We start from the raw sequence: 9,790 nt of genomic DNA on the forward strand, positions 1-9,790 counted from the left end.
AGGAGGTGGCAAGAGCTGAAGCTCCAACTGTTCCCCCTCAGGAAACTTCTCCTGTTTGTGACTGAGGGAAGTGGACTGAGGGCTGAAGGCGGTGCTTCCCTGCCCTCGCAGGGCACCGTATCCTCTAGAACCCAGCCTCCACCCGCCGTGAGCGTTTTTCCAGCCGTCCTCCTCTCCCCGTTCCCCTCAGGGCTCCCTGAGGCGGGCCGGGCGCCGCCGCCATGGCGTCACGTGGCGCGGCGCCGCGCGGGGCTCCTTCCGCCCGCCATTTTAGGCTGGGTCGGCGGCGGCGCCATTAAGACGAGAGGGCGGCGGGCGGACGGCTCGGGCCGGGGGCCGCCAGCGGGGCGGGCGCCATGTCGGAGCAGCAGTTCGCCCTGGACGCGGCCGGCGGCGGGGGCGGCCCGGCCGAGCAGGCGGAGCAGCCCGAGGGGCTGGCGGGGGCCGGCGCGGGGGGCGCCGACGGGGCTGGAGGCGGCGGCGGGGGCGAGTCGGAGGGAGCCAAGATCGACGCCAGCAAGAACGAGGAGGACGAGGGGTGAGCGGGGCGGGAGCGGCGCCGGGGGAGCGCCAGGCTGCGAGCCAGCCTCGGCCATCGCCTGTAAAAAGAGGGGCAGGGGCTGTGGGGCTGGGGGCTGCAGCGCCTGGCGCACGCCGTGAGGTGGGCGCTCGTCAGGGAGCTCATGAGGCAAGAGTGATTTTTCAAGGCAGAAAATACAAAAAAAAAACAACAACTGGCTAAAGGAGGAGTAGCTGCGTGTGTCCTGTCAGGACTTGCAGAGGAGCCTTGCCTTTTGTAATAAACCCGGGTGCTGCTGACAGCGCGGGGACGCGGTGTGTGTTGAGCGCCTTCCCGGGGCTCCTGGGAGCCTGGATGTTACCCTCACTGCTTCCTACCCTAAGTGCCTCACTTTAATTCGGTCACCGTTTTCGTATTTGTTCTGCCTTTGCCTATCCAAGGGTTGCATGAGGACGTGTGCTTGTTTTTGAGTCAGTGCAGCCCCGGAGTTGTCCCTGTGGGGATGCGGGGCACTGAGCACGCTGTGGGGTGCCTCAGCCTGTAGGTGAGTTCAGCCTAACAGCCCGTGAGAGAGCAGTGCCTGACCTGCCACTTGTTGGTAACGCTGTGTGGGAAACTGTTCTTGACAGCTCTGGGAGGCAGAGGGAGGACAGCGTGCCCTCAGCAGGTGCTGGGTGGAGGTATGATCCCTTTATTTTATGATTCCTTTACGTTAGGAATTGGAGACGGGATTTCCAGCAACAGAGTGCACCCTCAAGTTTTCCCAGGTGCAGTCCTTGTACTTCAGCTATCCCAGAGTTGGCAGCTGCTGGGAAACATCCCGATCAGGCAGCTGGAGAAGGGCCACAGCCAGCCACTGCTTCAGTGTATGCTCAGTTTAGCTACGTCCGAAGCTTGGAAGCTTGGCCAGTGCCCTTCTGTTTTGGGAAAACATGCGCTGATGTGACTTGGACCAGCCAAGCCGTGGTTTGGGAAGGACGCGTGTTTTGCTAGCTTTTGGCAGTACGGTGGCACGGCTCGTAATCGTCATTTGTGGTCCTGTGGGTGTCGTAGCCTGGCTTTGGCCTCAGTTTTGCAGTGGAGCTGAAAAACTTTTGCTGTAGCAGAAAGCTGAAGCAGTTAGGTTTTGCTGCTCTGTGACTGCAGTCACATACTCGGTTTTTGCACGGTGCTGGGGAAATCCTTCAGAAGGGCGTGAGTTTCAAACTCCTGGTTTGGGTCTCGCAGGGTGTTGTAGTTTGTGTGAATTGCTCTGCTGACAGCTGTAAGAGGGATGTTTCCTATGGCACGTAGCCCGTGTACGTTCTGCAGGAACTGCTCCAGTGTCAGTGTCTCCCATGTGTCAGAAACACGATGCTGCACCCTCGGCGTGTGTTGTGCTTTGCTGCTTAGAAAAAACACACGACAACAAACAGGACGACTGGTAATGATGCCAGGCTTTCTTTGGGTGACCGGACCCTGCAGGTCGGAGGCTGCTGTTTTACCAGCACGGTCCGTTTGTTCATGTCACTCCCAAAAACAGGAAGAGGTCACCGAGGTGGGGCAGCCAGTGCTTTTTGGAGAAAGGGAGCTGGAGCTAACAGGAGAGGTGAATAAAGGTAGGGGAGTGGGTGCTCCTGTTGATAGACGGAAAAACTTTACGTGGAAACAGATGAAGCTTCAGAAGCCTGCTGCGTCTGGAGGTTCGAGACGATTGTCAGAGGCTGAGCCTTCCTGTTTGTTTCATAAGAGCACAGCCGGTTAACGAGGCTTGGGGTGAGTTCAGACGAGCAGCCTGGGTTTGGGAGGGCTGGACCTGTGGGAGCAGGGATGGCCGCGTGCGTGTGGCACGTGCAGGAGATGGAAGCGTGCCTGGGTGCTCACACAGGTCGGCCGAAAATGGTGCATGGCGTTGTGAAATACGTCGGCAGAGCTGTGGAGAAAACGTTTTGACACATCTCCGTGGATCGTATCTTTCGGTTCTGAGCCTGTCATGAAATCTTCTTTATCAGCATTAGAAGAGATCATCGCAGAACGAATCCTCCCCGAATGAGAGCATCAGCCTCGTGCCTGATGGCTGGGGCATTGCGTTCCTGCACTCGTTGGCTTGATTTTCAGTTGATGCAAGTCGTCAAGCATTTCCTTCAGCGGTGCCTGAGCTTTTTGTGCCACTTAGCTGTTTCCAGACGGTCATGGTTTGGATCCAAGCTTCCAGCATGCTTGTATAATCACAAGTCATGACTAAAGCTACCTTTCACACCCGTTTGCCCAGCGGCGCTGCTCCTGTAAACAGTCTGTAGGGAAGTTGTTCTGGGGATTGGTTTGGATTATGCCAGCTGTTTATATCCTGTTTTGGGGAGGAAAAGTTAGCTTTGAGCATCCAATGCTTAGCTTTTTTACACCTTTCTGGGGGAGCAGACTCGATTACACTTTTTTATTTGTTTTCTGGTGTACTCGTGCTGGCATGCGTGCATTCCAGGCGAGTGTGTCAGTGCTCCTGGGTACCCGTGCTGCCTTACACACATATCAGTCCTGTGTCTGCTTCACAAACAGCTGTGGGGGGCTTCGCAGAGACCCATGTGGGTTAAGCCTATGGGCCAGTAGCGATGGGGTTGCAAGGAGGTAGCAGTACAGCTTTGCATCGCTCCTTGTGGCTTCTTGGGGCAGCGACATAAACAACTGCAGCGGAAGGTTGCGCAGAGCTGCTGCAAGCCTGCAAGCCTCTATCTGTTCTGGCCAGGATCGTTCCAGCAGCGTGTCAAAAAGTGCAGGGCCGCCTGGGGTGTCACTGATAAAGCCCTGCTACTCCTCACGTGAGGTAGCTGAGCTTGTAAAGCTTGATGGCCTGGGATCTTAGGTGAAGTGTCTTAACGGGCTGACCTTCTTGTCTCTGCAGGAAGATGTTCATTGGCGGCCTCAGCTGGGACACTACAAAGAAAGACCTGAAGGACTACTTCTCTAAATTCGGGGAAGTGGTAGACTGCACTCTGAAGTTAGACCCCATCACTGGGCGATCGAGAGGCTTCGGCTTTGTGCTCTTCAAAGAATCGGAGAGCGTCGATAAGGTAGAGTTAATGTTATCAAACGGCACCTTAAATTGGAGTCTGCAAAGGTGCAGCACTCAGGTGACTGCACACACAGCTGTTTGCACGTGATCTGCTACAGGTGATTTTGGGATGTAGCCTATTTAAGATGCTGTTTATGGAGATGTTCTTTTCCCACACCGTCTTAGTTGTGCCGCAGTGGCCGGGAGCAGCAGATGAAACCCTTCTTTCCTTTATGAGGCGTGAGGAGGGGAGGAGGGGATTGTGCAGTGCTTTCTAGGAAGTGTTACATCCGTATTTCCTTGGGCGATAAGTGGCTGCAGGTTATTCCTTAAAGGCTTTAACAGAACTGTCTGTGTCAGCGGATAGTGATCAAAATCAAGGAACTGTTTGGGTTTGTGGAACAGATAATCATTGGAATAAAAATATTGCATTACCAAAGTGCTAGCATTACCAAAGCTCAAGTATGAATTAGCTGAGCCTTGCTCAAAACCGCAGTGAAACGTTTAGCTTGAACTGTGAATAAGGTCTTGTTTGAATTTTCCCCAGGTCATGGACCAGAAAGAACACAAGCTGAACGGGAAGGTCATTGATCCTAAAAGAGCTAAAGCCATGAAAACAAAAGAACCTGTCAAAAAGATTTTTGTTGGGGGCTTATCTCCAGACACACCCGAAGAGAAAATAAGGGAATACTTCGGAGGTTTTGGTGAGGTACGTGGCAAAATAAATTGCTCTGTCTTCATAAATTCAGTAATTAAGGACAGCCCCCAAACGCAGTCTCGTTTGAAGCTACAGTGAGCTTAATGGCCAGTGTAATTCCACGTGCTTTGCTTCTCAGAATCTTAACGATACGGGTGTCACATGGAGGCTGGGATGTGCAGGGGCTGGTCATGTGAACGGGGTTATTGGAAGGAGGAGCTGGGGCACGTCAGAGACTTGGGACCTGATCTGCGGGATGCCTGAATGGCTCGAGTGGGGCAGGCGTGGGAGGCCTGGTTTCGGAGCATGCTGCGTGGGTTAGCTGCCTGAGATGCTCATCTGCTGCGGCAGGGGTTCAGGCAGTTCTCTGAAATTCTCTGCAACTCTATATTCTGTTTCTCTCTCTGTCCCCTGTTTTGGTGGTGCAGGCTGACTGTCACAAAATACCACTTTGGAGCTTAAAAGCTGCCCTGGAGGAGTTTGGTCAGGGTGAAGGGAGTTGGCAGCAGCTTCTCTGCTGATTGTAAGAGGTTGCCAGCATCAGGTTGTGACAGCTCAGCTGTCGGGGAGCTTGGTTTTCCAATACCTGCCTGGTAGTCTGTACCACAGGCTGCAACAACTAATTCCTTAGGCCAAATCCTCTTGTGTCACTTGCAAGGGGAACTTTGTGTTTGCAGTTAGGCGTTGAAATAACAGCATCGTCTGTCCTGGTCACCAAACAATTTTAGTAGCATGATGAAAGAGCAGAACTATGGTCTTTTGCAAAGGTGGATGTTTTTCATACAAAGCTAGAAGATTTAGGTCTGCTCAAGGGTTGAAACACCTAGTTTAACCCAGTCCTAACTGACATAACTAAATCAGATCGAGAGTACTTATCCAGCACGAGTAAAATTTATGCTTTCATGCAGTTAGGAACATCATTTCTGGTGATGATGATGGTGTTTGCAATGTCAGCGATGATGGATATAGGGATGCTGATTTGCATTGACTGACATAAAGCCCTGCGATGGAGGCAGACTATCATATTCTATTTGAAACAATTTTATTTGTTGAATACAAGCTATTAGAAACGTTTTCAAGTCGTGCAAATGGCAGGATAAAATGTAACACAACTGTTCTCTACCAGGTTGAGTCTATAGAGCTCCCCATGGACAACAAAACTAACAAGAGGCGTGGATTTTGCTTCATTACTTTCAAGGAGGAGGAACCAGTGAAGAAAATCATGGAAAAGAAATACCACAACGTCGGGCTTAGTAAAGTAGGTGACTTTTTTCCTAGAGAAACTGAACACTGCCAGTAGAGTGAATTACATGATCATTTCTGCCTGGTTTTGAAGAATAGCCTGAAAATACCTCTAAGCTTTATTTCTCTCATGCTTTGCTAAACCTATGAAGCAGTTCTAGAGGTGCTAGTAATTGGTTACAGTAAGCCTCTGAGCTGAGGGGTCTTCCCGTGACATTTTGTTCCGCACACCCTGTGGGGAGAGGGCTGGCAGCAGCGTGCTTGTTGGCTCTGATGCTCCCAGGTTGTCTGGCGGCGTGCCCTGTGTGCTGCCTCGCTCGTCTGCTCTGGGAGGCTTTACCACGCTTTCCAAGTCACTGGATCTTGGAGTGTTTAATTTGGAAGTACTCTGTTGTTTAGGCAAAATGTCAATTTATCTTAAGAGTGCTTCCGAAACTGAACTGAAATGGGAGTCTAGGCTTTCCTGTTGGAAGTTACCTTCCTTTCAGAAATGTGTTTAAAATTAAACCTTGTAACCCAAACTCAAGTTGTAGCTGGCCTCTTCCTCATTGGATGAAGTGGAAGCTTTGAGAACTGAGCAAAATGCAGTGGTACTGCTGTAGCTCAGAGCTGAGTTTGCTTTTCCTAAATAAATACCTCAGAGGTCTGTTCTAAAGTTAAAACAGAAAGAAATACAATGAAACAAGTGTTGTTTTTCAGAATTGGTTCTGACAGGAAGGTGGGGAGCTTGAAAAGTCTTTCCAGTGTCAGTGCCTTTCAGCAATGCTCAAGTAGAAGAGTGTAAGCTCCGCATTTTGTTCCCAGGAAGAGCACCAGGGTGACCAAATTTTATTTTCCGCTTAACGTTCTGTAAGCTTAGGAATTCTTGGCGAGGATTGTCGCTGCGAATCGGCTCTGATGTCAACTTTCCTTTTCCAGTGCGAAATCAAAGTAGCCATGTCAAAGGAACAGTACCAGCAGCAGCAGCAGTGGGGGAGCAGAGGAGGATTTGTCGGGAGAGCTCGAGGGAGAGGCGGCGGTAAGTGTGCACTGGTGTGGTACAAGGTGTCGAGGGGCTTGCTTGAGCAGAAACAAGTCTCCTGCAGCTCTGAGATCTGGCACGCTGTGTTGCAGGCCCCAGTCAGAACTGGAACCAGGGATACAGCAACTACTGGAATCAGGGGTATGGGAACTATGGCTACAACAGCCAAGGGTACGGAGGTTACGGAGGCTATGACTACACTGGTTACAACAACTACTACGGATATGGTGACTATAGCAGTAAGTACCCGACTTCTTGTGAAAAGCCCTGCACTTGGAAAGAAAATTGCTGACACAAATTAGAAAAAAAAAAAAAACAAAAAAACCCTGTCTTTAAAACAATATTGGTTTAGGTTTTCAGCTAGCTTAGCAGCATTCCTCTGATGCGTGAGGTGCTTGGTGTGCTGGTTTCCAGTGCCCCTCTGGCCCCAGCTTTTGTGTCACACCAAGTCACAGAGCCATAGCACAGAAGTGATATGGCCATAATCAGAATTTGGGGATGGACCAGCAGCTGCACAATTACATACTCCTGCAAAATAGTGAGGGGAGCTTTTTTTGGGGGTGTGTTTTCCTCCTGATCCCTTGGTAAATTTGTTCTGCCTCAGCGTGCCAATAACTACCCACAATTTGGGAATAGCCTAGCATTTTTGTGAACGTGTTTTCTCCCACCTGCTTTTGAAGGGATGCGTGTAAAATTGTTATGTTCTGGGGAGGCTGGAGCTGTGGGTAGGATGAAAACCCTTGGGAGCAGCTTGATGCTGCTGAGGTGTTGGGGTGCGGGACGCTGCCTCCAAAAGCTGCCCTAGCTGGTGGCGTTGATGTTTCCTCCTGAAACACAACTGCCCCCAGAGCTTTCCATCTGATCACTTTCTGTTGTGTTTAGATCAGCAGAGTGGCTATGGGAAAGTATCTCGGCGAGGTGGTCATCAAAATAGCTACAAACCATACTAAATTATTCCGTTCGCAACTTACCCTGAACAGGTATGTCCTGACTATGTACCTGCAACCTGATTTTGTAATTAATAGTAATTTTTCAAATCTATTGCGTAAGCTATTGTAATGATTAATGCTTTAAGATTTCACAGCACCCAGACGTGCTTACCGTAATGTAACGTAATGACTTTGAAGATATGTAACACAGGTGCTCTTAAGCTTTTGCCTTTTGCCCTATAATTAACAAGTCAGTAAAGTTAACAGGTAAAGTACTGCTAATGGGTACAAATTAAGGAATTGCAGCGAAACAATATTGCCTACTAACTCTGACATTATACCTTGTTTGTACCCGCCAGCGGGAACTTCCTTGCAGGCCCTGTGTCGCGCTGACTTCACGATTCTCACAGGCCCGCTCAATGCGGACAGGGTACGAGATGCTCACGCTCTCGAATGCTGCCGTTTGGTATGGTCTCTTCCAACATCCTGTATCAGCATTATAAAATAAAATGGATACTTCAAGCTTTGCCTTCACTTATTTCTTTGCTTTTAAAACTATATGTAATGTAATTTTAATGCATTTTTTACAGGCCCAGTAATGGTTAAATACGTCAGCTTACTGAATAATTTTAACTTTGTTCTTCTAAGGATACAGCTTGTCTCTGGATTTTCCAGTCTTAATTTTATATTTTATTAATCTATTTTAATGCTTGCTTTTCCCATTTATAGACATGGTAGCAGTAATTGCAAGAAGTTCTTGAGCTGAATTCCTGTTGTGTCGACTTCTCCTTAGCTTCTGAGCACAATCCTACTATAGTAGTTGATGTAACCTTTTCTTCTAGTTGTATTTTCTTAACGGATAAGCTAATAACACTCTATAGTGGGTCGGCACAATTCCTAAACGCAACCTTTTGGGCCGGAAAGGTCCGTCCACCAGAGTAGCTTCTGGTGGTGGTTACAGGTATCTGAGATGTCTCGCAACATCTGAGACCAGAAGCATTTTGTCAGTAAATTCACAGCTTACGATGAAAAGCTTGCCTTAAACATTGGCGCACACGTGGATTTCCAGCTCATGGACTCTCCTGTTCAGCTTTAATTTTAAAAAGCATATATTTACACGATTAATGTCGATATACCATATTTACGTAGAGTGGGACATAGGGGTATCTAAAAAGCAGTTTTCTGTTAATAAAAAAAGAAAGAAAAAGCTGTTCTGCCCGCTGTCAGTTGGCACAGAATGACTTGTTCCTCTCTTTTCTTTCTCCTAGGTGCAGCAGCAGTATTTTCTCATGGGAAGAGTCATTTGGGGCGGCACATGCTGCCTGCTAATAGCAGTTCAGACTAATTTTTGTATCAAGTCCATGATGGGAAGTAAGCCGTGGGGTCCCCCTGAAGTTTAATTGAGTGCTCATTAAGGCAAAATGGCTTTCACACCGTCTCACTTCTTAACCACGATGCTTACCGATCGCTTTGTTTTACGCCCCTCCCCTGTACCGTAGCGCGAGTCCTGTGTTGAAGCCCCGTGTGGCAGTGTCCTGCTGTAGTGGTGTCGGGCCGGTTTTTTAATAAATCTTTTTGTACGAACCTGCTGTGAGTCTGGGGCACCGGGAGGGAAAGGGAGAGCCAGCGCTGCCTTTTGGGGCCAGAGAGCGAGCTGCAAGCCAGGGGGTGTGGAGGAGGGGAAACTGCTGAAACTTCCCAAAAGCTTAAGCCCTCCATTCTCTGATGAAAAATGGAGGCTTAAGTGCCGTGGTTCGGCACTCAGAAAAGTAACCAAGTCCTATCTTTTTTTCTGCTTGAAAATGGAGACTAAGCACTACATTTTCACAGGAGGAAAGCAAGATCTGGTGCTGTACTCAGTGTCCTGAAAACATCTCTGGGAGATGTTTTTTGGGGGCTCCAAAAGCAAGGCCCCATGCCGTGGTGGTGAAGCCTGGCCAAAGACCCAGTGCTGTGTTTTCAGTGCCTGAAAGCAGAGGCTCAGTCCTGTGCTAGTGGACCTCAGAAAGTGGCTCCACAGCCTGTTTTGGGCAGGCAGGCAAGGATGAGCTTTTATTGAAGCAGACCTTCACTTACCTTGTAAGCAGCACCAGTCATCTGACACTTGAAACAAGGTCGAGCGTCCAGCTGTGGAAGCTTAAGAGGCTAGATCAGCCGTGAGGGAGACTGTGGAGCTTCTGGGCGGTGGGATTGCGCACCTAAACTGAGCTGTGGAAACACAGCTGAAATAGGTTGGAGCTGCCGCTGACCACAGGAGGTACAAGGCAGGGCACCTCTGATCCAGCACGCCCACTAGCTGGAGCTGCAGCACCACTGGAGCACCCCTTAGCTGGGGCTGGGACGGCACCAAAACCCA

General features: G+C 49.6%; 1 protein-coding gene across 3 annotated transcripts; it reads left to right on the top strand.

The window, feature by feature from the left end:
* Positions 1–341: 341 nt before the first annotated feature.
* HNRNPD (heterogeneous nuclear ribonucleoprotein D) lies at positions 342–9,018 on the top strand. 3 transcript variants are annotated; one of them, XR_014692898.1, is made up of 9 exons: positions 342–538; positions 3,396–3,564; positions 4,093–4,254; positions 5,369–5,500; positions 6,403–6,502; positions 6,598–6,744; positions 7,388–7,485; positions 7,794–7,900; positions 8,703–9,018. XR_014692898.1 is itself a non-coding variant. In XM_084518730.1 (8 exons), exons 1-7 carry the CDS (start codon positions 357–359, stop codon positions 7,453–7,455), a joined length of 960 nt encoding a protein of 319 aa, XP_084374856.1. In that variant the 5' UTR covers positions 342–356; the 3' UTR covers positions 7,456–7,485; positions 8,703–9,018. The 3 variants fall into 3 exon arrangements, 1 of the variants encoding a protein (XP_084374856.1); XR_014692899.1 differs by having other exon boundaries at positions 7,794–7,864; XM_084518730.1 differs by lacking the exon at positions 7,794–7,900.
* The last annotated feature ends 772 nt before the right edge of the window (positions 9,019–9,790 follow it).

The sequence above is a fragment of the Aythya ferina genome, assembly GCF_964211825.1.
Source record: "Aythya ferina genome assembly, chromosome: 4".
NCBI lineage: Eukaryota > Metazoa > Chordata > Aves > Anseriformes > Anatidae > Aythya > Aythya ferina.

What these genes read in the sequence shown, in the direction of transcription:
- HNRNPD (XM_084518730.1), top strand. Translation starts at nt 357, where the DNA reads ATGTCGGAGCAGCAGTTCGCCCTGGACGCGGCCGGCGGCGGGGGCGGC. An exon ending in AAGAACGAGGAGGACGAGGG is followed by an intron (nt 539 to 3,395) that starts GTGAGCGGGGCG and finishes TTGTCTCTGCAG; the next exon opens with GAAGATGTTCATTGGCGGCC. An exon ending in AATCGGAGAGCGTCGATAAG is followed by an intron (nt 3,565 to 4,092) that starts GTAGAGTTAATG and finishes AATTTTCCCCAG; the next exon opens with GTCATGGACCAGAAAGAACA.